General features: G+C 44.9%; 1 protein-coding gene across 2 annotated transcripts in view; it reads left to right on the top strand.

Annotated features, from left to right (window-relative positions):
• TMEM39A (transmembrane protein 39A) overlaps positions 1 to 19585 on the top strand; it is a 335139-nt gene that overhangs the window by 292881 nt on the left and 22673 nt on the right. For both annotated transcript variants that reach the window (XM_078656707.1, XM_078656708.1), the window contains 2 exons: positions 7637 to 7791; positions 16759 to 17107. In XM_078656707.1, the coding sequence (XP_078512833.1) occupies positions 7637 to 7791; positions 16759 to 17107 (504 nt within the window). The remainder of the gene's footprint in view (positions 1 to 7636; positions 7792 to 16758; positions 17108 to 19585) is intronic.

Here is a 19585-nt window from a genome sequence, read left to right as displayed (position 1 = left end):
ATAGAAATATTCTGCCCCCTTTGCAGATAGTGAAGGATAGGTAATGCAGACTTTTGTCCCTGTTGTAATCCGTCATGCCTGTTTTTCTCCCCACTGATTGATTGATTGTCTGGACATTTCTTGTTCGAGGAATAGTTCTTTTGAGGTATTCTCTGTTTGCAAATAACGTAGAAAAGGAATATTCTGTCTAATCTTTGCAAGTAGTGAAGGGTAGGTAATGCGGACCTTTGTCCCCCGTTGTAATCTGTCATACCTATCTACTCCCCACTGATTGGTAAACTAGTTCCACCCGGACCATTTATTAGAGGTAGGTCATCTGGCTCGACCAGAGGGCACCCCTAATAAAAAGGACATATGCAACAATAACGAAGTAATCACCGTATCCTGTTAACAGAAACTTTAGCATGAAACATGCTAGGAAAAAAAAAAAAGGAAGAAAGAAATAAGAAAGCAAAATCAGTAGGCCACTGATGAGTTTTTGATTTCACTACAAATAGGAAAACGTTAGAAATAAGCTCACGATAAAACACATGATTTCGCTAGAAATAAGAAATGTTAGAAATAAGCCCGTAATAGGAAACATGAAAATGATGAAAGAAGCCAAGCTTGACATCGCAACGGCCACGAGGCAACCAGCCTCTTCGCCACCCCTCACTGCTCCAAACATGTCTGTCCCACCGCCTGCCACGCCCCAATAACGGTAACATGAGATAGATACAAGTCAGCAGATACCTACCCCCATTCTGGAAACTCCCGAAGTGCAACAGGTCCGCGGCTACGCCCATCCGGAAGACGAGATCTTCGGCACGTGTAGGGCGGGTCCTGCTGCCAGCCGTCGGCTGGAGGTCATCGCATAAGGTGGGCCAGAAGAGGAGCCGAGGCCGACGGGATCCGGGCGTCCCCTCTTCTTTCTTAAATAATGGCTGCGACAACACGGGGGGGATGTCTTGCTCATGCCACCGACCCCCCCCGCATCTCCTGGTCCAGCCACGGCTTGGTAGAAGCTCCCCGTGCGGCCCTGAAGCGGCGCCTTGCAGGCCACCGGGGGGGGATGTCTTGCCTATGCCTCCGACCCCCCCCCCCCCTCTCATCGCCTGCTCCGGCCATCATGGATATTAGCGCCGAGAAGAACGGCGTGGAGTGCGCTGGGAGGGAGAGGCGGCGCGAACGAGCCTCTCCCACCTCCCCAGGTGGAGGCCCCCAGCGGCACCCCCAACGCTCCACTCACCCGACGAGGGTTCGGCCACTCGTAAAATGGCGGTCGACCCTGCAGGAGCGGGCCCGGCGTGAAGAGATGGCCCGGTTGCTTGTAGATTAAGAAATGAGTCCCACAATCAGAAGTGTTCTCCTCGACTTTGAAGATTCTATAAAAGCCACGGGGGCCCCCGACCCCCGCAGACACCCCCGATGGGGAATGACTGCCATGACTACCCTCGGAACGATGAAAATATAGCCGCGAGACGTCGGCGCTCCCATGCTGACGCCAGCCTCAGTTCGAATGACTAAAATCCTGCCGACTGCAGTTCGGATCAGTTCCGGTGAAAATCCAGTATGACCCGGTATAAAAAATTGTTGCCTCCCTCCCCCTTTGACTGATGGTTCATACCGCCGATCCTTTCTGTTGCCCTTTAACGGAACTTTTGGACTGCCGAAAGAGGCTCTGGGCCAACCACGAGTTGGTGGACATTTTGACTATGCCTGGATCTGCCTGGCTGCACCCAAAATGGCGCCGGTACAAATGAAACTTTCAACTCCTTGTTGTACCCCGATTGCTCAGCCTTGATGTCGTGAGATATGTATGCAGTTTTTTTAAAAAAAACACATGGATTGATATAGGATGTGTACTGATTATATGTTCGAACAATGAATTGATATGGGATGTGTACTGTCAGTTCGGACAATGAATTGATATGGGATGGGTACTGATTATGTGTTCGGACAATGAATTGATATGAGATGGGTACTGATTGAACATTCGGATAATGAATTGTAGTTAAGTTTTGGCGCATCATGATTATTGAAAAATTCGAATTTCAACACTTATGATACTCGCTCACACTGAAGTTTCGATATGATTTTATTACACTTGTCGCACTTTTAAAAATTATGAAATAAGCGACCACCGACTCCATTAGGTTTTCCACTAATAAGTATCCCCACATGTACAGTTCCAGCCTGCTCCGTGGCCGGCCCACGGGGTTGTAGGCCTGTATTTATGCACCGACATTTGTATTAAAGATTTTTGGAAAAAAAGCAAACGTAGTTGTCACGCGTAAATTGGTAAGTTTCGAATAAGTTTCCGATATAACTAGATTACAGATGAAATGGCTCAAGTCGACTAGTAAGGGTTAAAAAGTATAGTACGCAGAAATATTGCAAATATGAACGGTCCAGGTTTTTGTTGTATGTGTTTTTCATTTTTGTACAAGCCTAAAGCAACCGCTAAAGATCCTGGTATTTAGCCTATACTTTATATGCTACCTGTATCCGGAAAGTTGTTTTAAAATGCCCCTAAGTCGCCCCGAAGGAGTGCCACCTGACCCCCCTAGTACGAACGACAACGACCCCGTACCACTGTAGGTTATCACTTTTCCTGAAAGGAGAGCACGAGCTCGCCCCCCCACGTTGCACCGACTGCCCTTTGTTCTGACCCCCCCCCCACCCCCCCCTTGCGCATGATCCGTAATACCACACTTGGGCGACCTATGCTATCCACAGGCTTCCGATAATCATCTCTCCCACACCAAATGGTCCACCTGGGCTTAAACGCCGAGTTGGCAGGGACTGCATCCAGTGGAGATAGCCCGAGTAGGTAGTAGGTAAAAGCCTTTTCGAGTTTATGCACGCTGATGTGTCTTTAAAATGCTGTCCCCGCCCCCCTTCTTTTTCCCTCTTTCTGCAGGTCACATCGGAACATCAATTAAAGTACGAAAAAGAAAATGGTGATCTAGCGGACAAAGAGATGGGAAAAAGGGGTTCGATTATGGTACCTACACACGACGAGCGAACCATGACTGTTTCTCTCCCTGAACTTAGCGCTTGGGAGGACAGCCTGAAGCGGAAACTACAAAGTATGACTTCGCTCGGCACGCGTGCACTAATGAATAAATTCCTACGTTTAACTAAATAGGGAAAGTTTAAGGAATATTCCGAGGTGAGGTTTACCCAAGTACCCTCCGCTTGGAGGACTAGGAATGTTGCCAGTGTTTAAAATCTACTACCTCCTTTTCGCACCCTCATAGACATGAAACTCAAAGCTGCCCCATTGTTCTCCCAACTGACACCCACTGTTGCCTCAGCCTGGAAAATGATTCGAAAATGCCACCGTGAGCATTAGCCCGACCAGGTTAGTTCTTGACCAATTGCCAAAGGCGTAAGTGTGTGCAACCAGAGCCACCAGTGAAGACAGCCGACGATGAAAGAGAAGAAAAGGGTAAAAAGAGCTTAGGATGCTAAGGAGGCGCAGCATACAGGAAGAGATAATTTTTGGCCGATAACTGTTCTATGTTTTGTCTTGGATTTTTGTATATAATACCTGTAACTGTTCTATGTTCTGTCTTGGATTTTTGTATATAATACATGTACTGTCTCCCCCGCCTGAGTTTGTGTGTACGTAATGTATGGATCTACGTCGTCCCTCTACCTGTGTTTCCGTATTACTTGACCCCTGCTGTTCTGTGTTATGTGCGCACTAAATGGCCTATTATTGTACACGTCTCTCTCTCTCTCTCTCTCTCTCTCTCTCTCTCTCTCTCTCTCTCTCTCTCTCTCTCTCTCTCGCTCTCTCTCTCTCTCTCTCTCTCTTTCTCTCTCTTTCTCTCTTTCTCTCTCTCTCTCTCTCTCTCTCGCTCTCTCTCTCTCTCTCTCCCTCCCTCTCTCCCTCTCTCCCTCTCTCTCTCCCTCTCTCTCTCTCTCTCTCCCTCTCTCCCTCTCTCTCTCCCTCTCTCTCTCCCTCTCTCTCTCTCTCTCTCTCTCCCTCTCTCTCTCTCTCTCTCCCTCCCTCTCTCTCTCCCTCTCTCTCCCCATGTCATACGTGTACCGAATGGTTCGTTTAGAGTGCGGACGACTCTCTCTCTCTCTCTGAGGGTCTCCCTGTTCCCTCCTCCCTTGTGTGGTAACGTTGTGCCCCACCGGCACAAACCTAATTGGGTCTCTTCGAACACAAAGGTGTTCGGCAAAAATGACAGGAACTAAAACGATTGTAACTTGCCATATTACTACCTCTCCTTTCTGCAAAACGATAGAACCCGAGTTGGTAATGAAAGAAAGGACAGGTAAGACGACTGATGTCCCCTAAATCTGACCTTTTTATAGGGGGACTATAACGTCAATGGTCTTCTGTTTTTCAGTTTGTTAGAAATGCAATCCCCGATGCCCAGATTGCCTCACCCCTCTGCACTTAAGTGCGGATGTCCAAAGCGTCCTCCTGCTCGCCCGATTGACCCCAGCTCCCTGTCCAAAGCGTCCTCGCTCCTCCCGATTGACCCCAGCTCCCTGTCCAAAGCGTCCTCGCTTCTCCCGATTGACCCCAGCTCCATATCAGCTATCCCCTAAGCGTAATTGATGACCTTGATTAACCGTCGCTCCCCAAGAAAAGCATGTTTAACCTCTGCCCCCCCCCCCCTCATGATGATAACCCCCCTGCTTGCAAGAGTTAACCGACCCCGAAGGGAAATGTAAGATTGTCAGTTCTTGGGTTTAAGGAATCAATTTCGAGTTTGATAGAATACACTGTCGATGGGAGTCCGATTTCTCTCCATGCACGTCACGAATGTGTCCAAATAGGTTTACGAATTCAGTAGAAATGCCCTCCTACATACTCCATAAGTCGTGACTTCTGACTGTGACCGATGAACTTATCCCCCACCTACTTAGGAGTGGGGACGGAATTGAGATGTATAAATGTCTTCTCCTGCCAGTTTTTCTAAAACTTGTTTTGTACCCATTCAAAGATACAATCATCGGAGGAGAGGAGCTGGACGTGACGCACAGCCTGGCCACAGATCATGAAGCACGTGTGACCTCAACCAAAGGTGGAGTCGCAGAGCAACGAGACGCGGGACGAGGCACCACTCTCAAACTCGGCAGAAGAAGGAATGAAGGGCTGCCTTAAAGCCCTCGATTTGCTGACCCACTCGTGCCTGAAGTCCCCGTCCCTTTTGAGCCCGACTGATGGGCCTGCCTGCTCGTCATCCTTTGCTCCTTTGGTCCCTTGGTGTGCTCAAAGATCTGGTCCCACTCCGCCCTCTCTTCCCTCGATTATCCAACAACGTCACCCTTTTTTTTCGCATAACTTTTGACTCAGAAAAGAGGAGCAGCATCTAGATAGGATAAGGTTTTGCCACGGAAGAAGAAAGACATACAGGTGCCCAGCATAAGGCACCCCTAAGAGAATCAGTTAGGAAACAGGACTGTGATCTAACCGCAGAGGACTGATCGCACCCTGCAACGCGTACGAATGAATCCGAGCTGGACCTATAGCTCCACTGCCGGTGCTCAACAGCGCCAACGAAAGAAGACGAACTCTGTTAAACAAGACATTGTGACGAAGACCCCCCTTCCTGAACTTTCTACACACCCCTTGACTAATTGCTTGTATTGAACTGAATTCCTCCCTCAAACATTTTGTATTGCTTTCAAAAATGTTTCATCGGTCACTCATGTATTTAGTTTTCCGAAAGTCTCTTATAGCACTGACAGGACCCGAAGGTATCAGAGCATTTTTTCTGTATGTTGATGTCACCGGAGAGAAAGTCGGAACATGATTCTATAATGTGTCGGAACCTTTTTCTTGATTGACCCCGACTAGGTATTATGCCGATCTCTAGCTTTGTATGAATAACCCAACAAATGTAAAATCATATGTACCGCATTCCGCCAATCGTATCGACTGTATAGAAATGAACTAGCTTATGTAAAAAAGCGGCGACTGTTGAAAATGGCAATGTATATGCACATAAGCGGCGTTCATTTGTGTTCACTGTACCCCTTGTTGTAAGCAGAACGGATATCGCTAAACACTGACTGTGTTATCCCGCCAGCATAGACCCATGCACACACGTACACGACAGCCATTTTAGGCACCATGGCCTCTCTGCCCATTTGTTAAACCCCCGGCACCCCTCCCCGCGCGCACTGCTCATGCATCGGCCATAAAACCCTCTCCCTCTGCGTGACCCTGCTCTAGAAGTAACCCTCCTGCTCGACCCACACCCCCCCCATTTCCCCCCCAAGAACACCCTTCCCCTCAGCTGACGAGCCCCCCCCCAGCTGCACTTGGCCTTTCGACCCGGTCCCAAGTCCTAAGACCAAGCCTCGTGGATGTACACCCCTCCTTTTTCCTGCCCAGCATAACAAAACCGTGATACACCAACCGAAGTGCCCGATCTTATCGCCTGCCCAACCTTTGATCTGATCATCCCCTCCTGCCCTCGTGTCCTGTAGGAATGTCCGGCTGAGAGATCACAATCTCTTGTTACATTCAGGAGGGGAGGATGACATCTGAGCGACTGGTATGGGAATAGGCCTGAAGCTGGGATTCCAAGCATGCTTTTTCCTACTTCAAAGCGTCTTTATTGCAATAAGGAATGTTTGTGCATCATAAACATGTGTATAAAAGACGAAGCCTCAGAGAAACTTGTTAGAGCACCTCCTGAAGACACTATGCGGGTGTCCGAAATGACAGGCTCTCCTCATGAGAAATAAACCTCTGTTCTTGTTTTCCTGCTCCCAGCGCCCGTCTCTTTATTTGGTAATTGTTCAAGATGGGAACTAAGAGGCGTCCTGCGCCAGCAGCCTGGGCATCAGGTGCGTTATGGGCTGACTTTTCCACATGGGGTGCTCAGAGTCTTCATGCGTATGTAATTGCATAAGCTTAATGCATCCTAGAGCAGGATCTAGGTATGATCACGACAGATCAACAGCAGCAGCAGCAGCAGCAGGTCACTTTACTGAAATGATTTAGATTTCCCACATATAAATGTGGTTGCATTGACTTGATATGGCGCTTGCAGATGCATACGGAATCCAGACAGCCCTAACTTAGTTACGTTTGATTGCACGTGTGATTGCTAGGATGAGATCAAAGGCTGTGGCTGAAATTTTGGGGTAGTTCATTTTAGTGAATTGTTTAGTTAAGATTCTACTTAAAGGAAAGTATCAGATTTGCTCAAGCCGCATTAGTTTTGCTGTCCAGAAAGAGAGAACATAAAACCTATGGGTACCGGAGGCTAATGTGGCCATTTATTTTTTGAGCTCCCCTGTGTACCCTGGTTCAGTCAAAATAATTCTGTGGATCTGTTTTTTGTCTAGTGATCAGTCTTAACATTGGATTTCTTCCATGATCAGGAATGTTGACGAGCTAATTGATTAATAGATATAATACTGTATGAACTGGACCTAATCTAACAACGGACACTGTAACACTGAAAACCTTTCTTACTTCATGTGTATTCCTGAAAATGTACCAGTAATGATGCTGTAATGCCTGAATGTACGTGCCCTCTGATGTTTTATTTTTCCTGATTTGAAAATAAAAAGAATTCTAAAATAAACAAACATTGGATTTCTTGGGGAGTGTGTGCTTGGAATGTTACCCTCAGTTCCTGTTCTAACTCTGGTTACTTGTCTCTTGCAGGCCTCCCAGATGGGCACGACGTCCATGGTTCAGTACACAGCGCTGATCAGCGCCCGCCTGGTGCTGCTGACGCTCTGTGGATGGGTGCTCTGCTGGACGCTGGTCAACCTGTTCCGGAACCACTCTGTTTTAAACCTTCTCTTCCTCGGCTACCCGTGAGTATTCTTTCACTTTATGTTCTAACCCATTTTTCCTTCATTGTATATTGTAACTTCACATCGGTGCTCTGCGTAAGTTTCTCATTCTCATAGTCCGATTACACATTTCACCCTCGCTGCGGGGTGCTCCACTCTTATTTAGCTGCACAGGCGCTTCCTTTCCTCGCTGTCCCACACAATTCCGCTGCTATGTCATACTGCGATGCTGCACCCAGAATTCACCTCTGCTGTTCTAACTGAGACCAGCTCAGTGCTATACCTGCATGCTCCCACACCTGCTTCACTGCAGTGAAGGTGTTCAATGGTCCTGATGGATTCCTTGCAAGACCTCTGGAGCCACTGTTTAGGTAATACGTTTTGTTTTTTCTGGTGCTGCTCAGTGAAGGTGTGGCTTTCTTTCACTTAAGCCTTGGCTTCAGTCCCACCTTCTCTTGAGGTACAGTTATCCTTCAGATGGACTTCAAGTGGCTTTCCTAGAAAGGATTTTGGTGCCTGATCATTGGGCCCTGTCAGTGGTGCAGGGCAGGTCCTCAAACAATTGGACCTTGGCTCCTCCTTTTCCTTGGACATTGGTCCTCTAAGCAGTTTGAGCCTCTTGATCAAGACATTTGGATGGCACCAAAGGAGATTTAAGTTCTCCACCCCCTTTTCCCCCTTTGATCTTACTTAAGCTTCTCTCCAAACTCATCCGGTCCCTTTGTTGTCCTGTACTTTAGATGCACATTATCAACCACAGAATGAAATCTAAAATTAACTAAAATCAGAGGGTTGTCGGTCACGAGCTCAGTTCAAAGGTCCGTGGGGAAATTGACTGTGATCAAGATGTGTGGACCTTCTCAGTCCACAAGTGGCCACATGTCACTCAGGCCAACGGGCTTGTCTCTTCTTCTTATGTATTTGAATATTATTTTATTTATTTATTTATTTATTTTGTCCTCATCTCACCTTAGATCAGTGCAGGTTTAGTAAGCCGTCTGTGGTCTACTTGGGCGTCCCTCGACTCACTGCATAGATCTGTAACCCCTGGGCGACCTCTTGTGGCTGAGGTCAGGTGTAATCATTGGACCGGGGAACCAACACCTTTATGCTAGGAATTTATCAAATGTAGATGTCTGCCCCAGTTCAGAAGGGGGGACCATATGTCGACCTGTCTCCCTAACTGATCTCCCTGATCCCTTTGGGCGATGTTAAATATAGCTTTTATCCAACTTTCTCTATTGGGGGGAATCGGGTCTTTCCATCTTAGGCAGATTTCTCTCCTGGCTATGATTATCAGATACAGTAGTACGTCTTTATCCAACTGAGAGAGCACCTCGTCGGTAGAGTCGTTCTTGCCAAATATGACCAGGTTAGTGTCCATTTCTAAATCTACGTGCAATTGTCTAAAGTGGGCATGGCTCTCTACATTCTGTATATTAGGAGAGCTTGAAAATTTAACCAGAATCGTTCATATTCTGTATGCACTTCTGACAGATCTCATGGCGGCTTTGGCCCAATTAAAGACTTTTGTGTTGTATCTGTACTAGAGTCTTATTCTCTCCATGGGTGTCTTAGCTTTTGTAAGTGACACACCTCTCAAAGCGAGTAGCAAGGTAGGCCCCAGGGCTAGCCTCACTCTACCAGTTAGCTCTTAGCTTTTGTTTCTTAATTGTAGAGCAGCTGTTCACTTTGGTTAAGCCAGACTAAACCATATACTTGCTTGAACCCTTAAGATCCAGTAGATCCCCTTTGTAACATCATGCCTGCATTTCTAATTTGCTCTCTAAACATCTGCCTTTGAGTGCACAGGAACGGAAGGGATAGGAAGGCAGGACGCGCAAACAAAACGGGTATGGCTTATAGAAAGGCTGCTCAAGCACAGTTTACTTTAGTCGAGAATGTCTTCTGTTTCGTAATCTATTTAATGAGGCTGAGTTCTGTGTGGAGGTTTGCTTTAGGAGAAGCAGCGGCCACCTCATCACTGAATCTTGGAATATCACAAGGTAGTGTTCCAGGATCTACAGTTTCTGAATCATCGTTCATTAAAGTCAGATGTGTCCTGTTCCCTGCAAGACTTTGATATTCTGCAGAACCCGAACTTCATTCTTCGAAGCCTGCATGTCTGTGCCATGTAATTGTGTAATAGTAACATCTGTTATTTAAAGCAATTAGGAATGGCAGAAGTATGGTCTGAAGCACTAGATAAAAGCAGATTATTGTTGTAGTTGGTTCATGTTGTTTCAGATTGAGAATGCATTGTTACACGGTTCCTACAAATTAAGTAGGACTGTGTACCTGGACAACATCAATGTCAAAATATGGGGATTCGGTTCAAACGTATAATCAGAAAATGTTGGCCTAATTTCTAGCTAGCTTACTGTGCCCCATTTGGACCCCTAACGAAGACCAAGAGATGGTCCTGGCAACCTCGAGCACGAGCACTCTTTCCCCCCTCACCCCCTTGGATATCGTAGAAACAGATCTACCCTCTCATTGTTTACTTTTGAATCAAGGTAAACACAAGAAAGATACAAATTGGATTTTCAAACATTTATTGAAACAATTGTAATATTGTTTAAAAAGTGTGTACTACAATTATTAGGCAGATGAAACAAAGCATTGTAAGCAGCATTATGCAAATGGTGAAAAGGAGAAACATTTCGACCATGATATCAATTAATCAAGGTTTATAGAGCGTGACTAGTCACCTGCAAGGGTCTCAAGGCGCTGAGGGAGGACATGAGGAGCTACTGATCCATCTGGGTTCTGGGGTTCAATCAGAGAGCCAGGATCCTTCCTGAATTGGGTCAGTAACAGAACTTGCTTGAGGTGGAGAGACAGGGTGTTCCATGTCTTGGCAGCGAGGTAGGAGAAGGATCTTCCTCTAGTCCTGAGGATCCGTGGGACGGTGGCCTGGGCCAGTTATGCCGAGCGGAGGTGTCTGGTGGGTACGTAGAATGAGAGGCGGTGGTTCAGATATGCTGATCCTGCGTCGTGGAGGGTTTTGTAGGCGTGTGTGAGGACTTTGAAAGTGACTCTTTTGTTGACTGGACGCCAGTGGAGTTTTCAAAGGTATTTGGTGATGATGTGGCTGAGGCGGGTGATGTTGAGGACCAGTCTTTGTAGTTTGGTCTGCCCTGTTCCCATGATGAACTGGGCCAGGGACAGACTAATTTGCATACAGCCAGGTTCTGAGCTGGGATGGGGCAGTGAGATAAATAACGGTGATGGATCAAGCCCTGATCTTTGGACTGGGTAAGAGTGGTCTGCGTAATTCAGACACTCTGTTCATCACCACCCCCTTTTCTGTATCGTTTTTGGCCACTATAGGTGTGGCAGGGTATACTCAGACATGAGTCCCTTTCTCACTGCTCCATCAGGATTCAAGCAAGCCGGGCCGAAGAGGCTGAAATGCCAGAAACCGGTCCCCGGTAGCTTGTCTCCTTTCTGGTGAAGAATTGGCTTTGTAGTTTGGTCTGCCCTGTTCCCATGATGAACTGGGCCAGGGACAGACTAATTTGCATACAGCCAGGTTCTGAGCTGGGATGGGGCAGTGAGATAAATAACGGTGATGGATCAAGCCCTGATCTTTGGACTGGGTAAGAGTGGTCTGCGTAATTCAGACACTCTGTTCATCACCACCCCCTTTTCTGTATCGAGGACCAGTCTGGCTGCGGCATTTTTAACATTCTGTAGTTTCCTGAGGCGTTTATGGGTGATGCCGGCATAGAGTGCATTGCCGCAGTCAAGTCTGCTGCCGCTGAGTGTGACCGTCATTCTGGATTCAGTGGGGATCCATCTGAAGGTCTTTCGAAGCAGGCAAAGCGTGTGGAAGCATGAAGAGGAGACGGTGTTGATCTGGCGGTTCATGGTGAGCGAGGAGTCCAATATAATCCCCGGATAATCCCAGCCGAAGTGCTCCTGTGCGTAATGTGGCACATAGACTGTTTATATAATATACATACTGTTACACTCACAATGTGCCAAAGGTACAAAGCTGATGCGATGGTGTGGTTAAAAGCCTAGAACAGCGGAAATGCAGGGACATCGCGTTCTATGTGCTTAGCCTTGGAGACAGTGTGTCCGAGAAGTGAACTGTATGTGCAACTACTTCTCAGTACATTGTGCAAGTTCGACGTAAAAAGTCACTTATTAAAAGCACCCAAGCTAAAATGTGAAACTGAAAAAGGAGATTTAGAGCAGACCCCAAGGTAATCTAATGACAACATTTTGCTGCGTACCTCCGGCAGTATGTAGTTCAGAATTGGTCGGTTTTGGAGATAGCGAAATATAGTGCAGTTTGGCCAGAAAAGAATGACTGTTGACCAGAGACACTTTATGATTAAGGGTTCGAAATGATGTTGAGTTCCCATACAGCTTATTTGGGAGTAGCAGGGCTCCACCAACTGGTTAGTCTGGTTTGGTAGAGAAACTGTTTTGGAACAAACTAGTAGTTGTTTGCTTCCACAATGGTTCCAGAGAAGTAGTGGCTTGTTTTCTTTTAAGATGAATGTAAAATCTTGCTGTTGAATGTGGCTTTCCTGGTGGTCTTTTTTTCTGTCCAACAACACTTCAGCTGTCAACACTTCCTTCTGATTTCCCAGAGATTTCTTTAGTAATCAGTTTGTTTTGCTTTTTTTGCTTTTGGGGTTGAATATGTGTGTCAAGCTCCTTGACAGCTGCAGAGTAGTGCTACAGAACTTTATGCTTGGAAATACCCCAGAACATGCAGGACAGGCAGGACTGAGCAACTGACGACGCCGTAGGGCGCAACGCGTCTGTTGGAGCGGTAGGGGGTCTGCAATAAATACTTTTAAAATCGGAGACCAGAGTGCTTTCCATGCTTTCAGTTCGGATTGGATGTGGACACGTTTAAAAGAAATGTTACATATATATATATATATATTAATTGGCGTGGAAAAGGCTTGCTGAGTAAAAAAGAGTTTGAATTTCTAAAAAACGATTACCCTGTGACAGCACAACTGTACCTTATTCCCAAGATACACAAAGACAACAAAACACCGCCTGGTAGACCGATAATATCGGCGATTGGGAGTTTGTTTGAAAACACCAGTATCTTTGTGGATCACTTTTTGCAACCGGAGGTTAAAAAACTTCCTGCATACATAAGGGACACAGGGGACTTCCTCCAAAAAGTATATGATGTCAATTGGAAAGAACGGTATCTCTTTATGACCATGGATGTGCAATCCCTCTACACCAGCATTAGACACAGCGACGGCCTCAACGCAATCAAGTACTACCTGGGCAAAAGACCAATACAGTTGTTTGAACACACAAGAATGATACTTGAAATGACTGAATGGTGCTTTACTAACAATACATTCATTTTTGACAGGTTACACTATAAGCAGGTTCAAGGTTCGGCCATGGGTACTTGCTTCTCCCCCAGCTATGCGAATCTACATATGGGCTGGTGGGAGGAGCAGGTACTGTGGGCACTACACCCGGAAATTATGACTAACAATGTGATCATATACAAAAGATTCATTGATGATATTTTCATTTTGTGGGAGGGAAGTGGGGAGAGTGCAATGCAATTCGCTGAAAGCTTAAATGAAAATGCATTGAATTTAAAGTTTACCTGCAGCAGTAGCAGAGAAAGTATTCAGTTTTTAGACCTAGAACTGTATGTTGAAAATGATAAAATTCAAACACGTACCTACCGCAAGCCAACAGCAGGGAATGCTATCTTGCACGCTCACAGTTTTCACCCAACTCCACTCAAACAATCAATCCCCTATGCAGAATGTCTGAGAATGACACGCAACTGCAGAACAAATGAGGGTGTAAAAGAAGCCAAACATAACCTGTTTTCGAGATTACTGCAAAGGGGATACACATCCAAAACATGCAAGAGTGCAGAAGTTAAATGTAACAAAAAAACCCGTAATGAATTATTGTTCCCGAAGGTAACAGAGAAATTGCATGTCAAACAAGAGAGGCAACCGCCAAGGTTGATAACCGGATACAACCGGTATCATGCAAACCTCCGCAAAATCCTAACTAGGCACTGGCCGCTTATCCGCAATGACCCTACAATAGGTCATATGGTGGGTAAAACACCCTTAGTATCATTCAGGAAGGCCAAGTCAATGCGTAGTGAATTGGTCTGCAATGCCCCTGTAGTGAAATCCAAAAAACCCAGGGACTGGTTTCAGGCACAGAAAGGATTTAGAAAATGCAGTAAGTGCAAGGCCTGCACCCATGGGAAAAACACATCAAATGTGGATGTACCGTTCAGGCGTTTCCCGTACAAAATTAGGGAAGCCTATACATGCAAAACCGAGTATGCAGTGTACGTGCTCACCTGTGAGTGTGGGAAAAGATATGTGGGATCTACCATCCACCCTGCTCACGTAAGAATTTTGCAGCACTTGCGTGCAATTACGAATGAAGACCCAGCTTACCCAGTAGCTAGACACATACACGAGAACCATGGTGGCAATGCAACAGGCCTTACTTATTTTGTCATTGACAGTATACCCAGGAATGTCAGGGGCGGAAATCGAAAATTGGCGTTACGCCGCCTGGAGTCTAGATACATTATTCTCCTAAACTCCAAAATCCCGTCTGGATTGAACGCGGATGAGGCTTTAAGTGTCCATATTTGAACTGTAAATAGATTTGTTCTTCCTTCTGTCCCTTCCCTTAGTACCACTCACAACTATCTGATGCTCTTAGCATTATACACTCACGTTTTATTATTAATATGTTAAACAGTGCCAGGGAAGTCACACACTTCACGGCACCACACCCAATTGCCTCCCGCCGCCAAAACTTGACAGGTCCCCATGTCTGAATCAGCACGACTCCGGTCAAACTCCATTATACATCCTCCCCCCTCCCGGTGATAACTCGCTATCAGCAGTTACCTGGTAACAGCATAACAGTGAGTGACTCGCTGAGATGGCCAAAAACGATGAATAAACAAAGTATGCAGGCCGCATTTCCGAGCGCTCTCACAAGCGGGCAGAAAGACACAAATCACACACTCACCTCGAGTAGATGTGTCAGGCAGTCTCAGCGGCGCGGGTTGTGAAAATACTAATCACCGGTTTGCTAAAGCAGAGAAACCTTTGTGGTAGAAGCGCGAGTGTGCGCATCCAATTACAGAGCGACACATGTTGTATTGTGATTTTAGGTGAACATGGGAGGTCTGGATAGGCCTATTCAATGACTCATGGGATGAGTATGCAGTAACCCACAATAACATATATGAAAAACAGACTCATCCTAGTATGCATCTCGTGCATAAATGACATATTTCAAGGGACAACAATAATTGTAAATAATTGTATTTAAAGGGTCAAAAACATTTGTTTGGGAAACTTGTGGTAATGGGAAGGCATATGTTTATTTTATTTTATTTTATGTATTGAATTGTATAAATTTCTAAAGGACGTTTTTTCAAGTGTTACATAAAACTAGTGAAGAAAGACTAACATAGAACAATGGAATGTGCATAGTCATCAACTAGTTATGGTAATTCACTGGGTGGGTCCATGTTTGACAGAGTAATAGCCAGTCAAATGGCAGAGAATTGTATCACATGACTTTAGTAAAATGTATAAAAAGGCTAAGATTTAGCAATACAGATGTTAGTGAGCAAGGCGGGAGCAAGCCGCCGAAACGCGTCTGAGCAGCAACTGAACATGGAATAAACGTTTTGAACTGAGATTCACGGAGTCAGCGCCTTCTTTGAATGGGAAAGTTTGGTGTGGTAAAGAATATATATATATATATATATATATATATATATATATATATATATATATATATATATATATATACGAGCACTTGATGCTCGAAACGCGTCATCAAAGGAGGTTAAAAGACCAATAAAATTCCTTGCCGTAAGCCGTGGTGGTCCGCTTCTTCTTTTCGCCTACGGAAGGTTTTGAAAAAAATTCGAGCTGATATAGATATATATATATACATATCCTTCTCTGACTGTTTGACACAATTAGACGTTCCCCTGTTTTACCACACACTTGCATTTCCTCCCTCCTCTGACTACTCCATTCCCGCGGATGTTCTTCAACTCTTCTGATTATTCACTTTGCAATACCTTTTCTCAAGGTCCAGATGCTGTTACATGAGTTCTGAGCAGTATTCTCGTTGGTTCTTCTCCTTAATGTTCCAGGGTCTTGAGTATTATTTACAGTTGATTAGCATGAGTGCCCTTTGTATGCCTGAATGAAGCAGGCGAGTAAGAGGCCAGCGCTTTAAATGGGCGGTGCTATGGCTTCTGGTCCAGGCGCGTTGCAACATTGTGATCACAATGAAATTATATTTGTGAGAAATGAATGACTTGTTCAATCAGTAATCAATAGAGCTGTAGTAAAGAAACAGCACAAACCTGGAAGAAACAACGCAAACCTGGACTTCCTATCTCTTTCGTACCGTAGTGGTCCTCCACCTGTCTACACCTCAGTGTGAGGGGACCCTCTTCTCCATGCTGCAGTGATCCTCAACCCGTCTGCTTCTCTGTTTCAAGCTGTATCGACCCTCTGCTTGTTTGTTCTTTTCCAGAATTACTCTCTGCCTATTTGTTCCACATTGCACTGCCATCCACCTTTCTATTTATACTTTAAGGACACTTCACATGTCTGGTCCACACATCAGAGATTCTTTCCTGGTCTGTTCTCTGCTTCATGTTCTTTCTGCTTCGTTGTTCTCTAGAGTATTAACTCTGCCTGTTTCCTTCTTCTTTTACTCTCCACCACTATGTACCATGCTCCAGTACTTTTACCCTTTTCTGTGGATATGTGCACTGACCCTCCCCATTCTATTACACACTTCAAGGGCCTTCCTTTTGTCTATTTTAACCTGCTGTGACCCTCCACTTGGTTCTGATACATTAGTCTTTCTCAGTCTTTCCTTCCCATTGGATGCTCCCCTTCCTTCCTGCTCAGGTTGCGCTCTCTAGTATAACTCTGAGCACTTTTCTTTCCTCTCCAGGTTTGGTGTCTACGTACCGCTCTGCTGCTTTCACCAGGACAGCCGAACGCAGCCTCTTCCTACGGATTGCAGCTACCTAGTGCAGGACCACCTGGTCGAAGACAGTGCGTCCAGCGTCAGCAGTCTGGTCAAACCCAAAGACTTCCTCTCACTTCTTCGAGAGTCATTGAAAGAACAGTTCAATAACCCCACCGCCATTCCTTCCCACAGCTGTCCACTCTCGCCAGATCTTATACGAAATGAGGTTGAATGCTTGAAGGTTGACTTTAACCGCAGGATCAAGGAAGTTCTCTTTAACTCTCTTTTCAGTGCCTACTATGTAGCCTTTCTGCCACTCTGTTTTGTAAAGGTGAGTTATTTGTAGATATTTTCTAATATATATAACTGGAAGAAGCCTGGGTTCTGTGCTACCCTCCTACATATTGCACATGATGAATGGTTGTAAACTTTGAAAGCGTTGTAGGAAGAGTTATAATGGCGATACAAACACTACATTGAATTTGAGTAAATAAGAAAGGAGTGTGAATATTTTTGTAAGCAATGTGATAGTTCTGCCATAAAGCTTGTGTTGCTGTGGAATGTATACTGCAGATCCGAATAGTAAATAGGTTTTTTTTTTTTAATGCATTGTAATTGTATCGCAACACCTAAGGATACAGAATTTTCAAATTATTTTCAAGTAAACTTTTCAAATGCAGATTTTACATCCAGAGGTAATGACACGGGTACCATTAGATGGAAAAGACCATATGGAAATTGTAACCTTGACTATTAGTTCCTTGTGTCGGTACCACTTGGGATGTAAACTTTCCGCTCAGTTCTAACATATTTTAGCCAGTTTTGTCATTCCCTGAATATGCTTTTCCATGTCTATAAATTTAAAGTAGTGCTCGGGCTGTGGGCAGAGACATACCTGTCATTGATATTCTTGATGTTTTAGTGTATCAAAAGGAACTTAAGCATGTTAGCTCGTACTGTGACTCCTCATGCATCTTTTATTAAGGGGGAGATAGCGAGATCTCTTAGCCCAGTGTACTCGAGACTGGTTTTGTTAGGCATGCAAAGGTTAGCATTGAGTCAACGGTCTTAAAGTCCATTGGTCTGGTGGGAAGACGCCTGTTTCATCCCAGGAAAACACCATCCCCATTTTGAAATTTCTGTGGATTACGATGTCCAAAACGAAGAGAAGGGAAGGAGCAGTGGCAAGAGCCCGTTTGTCTCCTTCCACGAAGATCCATCTCCCAGACTGCGCATCCGGAAAATGGTTTGTCTTTTGGCCTCCAAAACATGTCGGGAAGTTTACGCTTTTACAATATTTCCCTTAAATATCTTGGCAAAGTTCCTCTGTTGGTCTATACCCTCCATTGTTAGCACTCACTCTGTTTCCCCAAAAACTCGGCCTATAGTTTGCCTTACAAAAAATGCTCTAGTTCCCTATGTATGTGTACCTTAGAAACCTCAGGTGTTGCTGATTTTAAGGTTTTAGGAAATTCAGAAGTTGTCCTGGAAGGCTCATGATCGAGTGCGATTGAATTGGTGTTAGGCGAGGCAGTGCTGGCAGGTTAACCTCACTGTCAGTCAACCCAAATTCAGGGTGTTTAATATCTCTGCAGAAAGCTCACAATAAGGAGGGACAAGTTCACAAAAGTATGAAGCGTGGTGTGAAACATTAATAGATCATAAAAAAGAACAGATAACAGCCCATTGCTTCTACAATAACTATCATATATAAATCTCATGGTCAAAACTTCTAAATTGAAGAATGGTATTAGAAATTGAGATCTACAATTCCTACTTACACCTTTTGTACAACTCCGAAAGAACTCAAATTTCAAGTTGCATTGTTTAACTAGATGTAAACCCCTCTAGAAGAAGAACAATCAGATTAAAAGAAGCTCAGTTGTAAGTAGTGTAGCAAGAGAATCGTAGAGCAGCAACAAGTTAATCAAAAAAGAAAGAAAAAAGAAAGAAAGACCTTCAAAAAGTAGTAACTAGTTTGAGTTTTTACAGCAAGATTACTTTCAGAGGGGCCCAGTAGTGCCTAGAATGCTGATTTGAGAAGACTGACACTTATGTTGTCTGTACAACATATTATTGATACAGAGTCTCTGAAAAATATCTGTCTTTCTACTCAATAACTATGCTGCTTAACACAATAGATGAACTGAAATAGAGACCAAAAAAAAAATTCGAAGTTGCACTGGTCTACTTAAAGAGTGAATGGGACTCCACTGATGCGGATTGTTCATAAAAATTAAATGTTCTCAGAGAAATCGGTCAGCTTCTCGATGAACCAGCTGTTGAGATTGGACTTTTTGCATAAATACAATAGTGGGTCAAAATTGTTTGATTTAATTGTCGTTTCTTTAAAAAATATATATATATTTTTATTGGTATATTTCACATTTACGACATATGATGAAAAGCATGAAATGCTCAACGCTTTTGTTCATACAGGTGTCCCAGCGTACATGGTTTGGTTGTTGGTTGTATCGCTAACCCATGGGGCATATACGCCTGAGAGTCCCTGCCGTGCAACATATAACATAGAACATATAATCATTGGCGTTTGTGTTAGGCGTAACCCTCTGCCTAGACGGGGTGATACGGGTCACGTGTCTTATTGGTCCCCTTATCTAGTTGTCTACTCTGACTTGGGAAGAGAGGGGGGGAGAGTAAAGATTTAAGAGGGGAGTGGGGAAGTCCTGCTCTCGAGGTTCCTGCGGTTGGCCCCTGGTTGTCTCTGTCTAGTGCTTTTCATGGGGGCTCGTAGGGTGCTAGGAATTTGTCCAATGTTGCCCACATCCCCCTGTTGGTGTTTCTCCAT

The sequence above is a fragment of the Lissotriton helveticus genome, chromosome 8 (assembly GCF_964261635.1).
Source record: "Lissotriton helveticus chromosome 8, aLisHel1.1, whole genome shotgun sequence".
Taxonomy (NCBI): domain Eukaryota; kingdom Metazoa; phylum Chordata; class Amphibia; order Caudata; family Salamandridae; genus Lissotriton; species Lissotriton helveticus.
The sequence above is the reverse complement of the archived record's forward strand: the minus strand, read 5'-3'. Positions and strand labels throughout refer to the sequence as shown.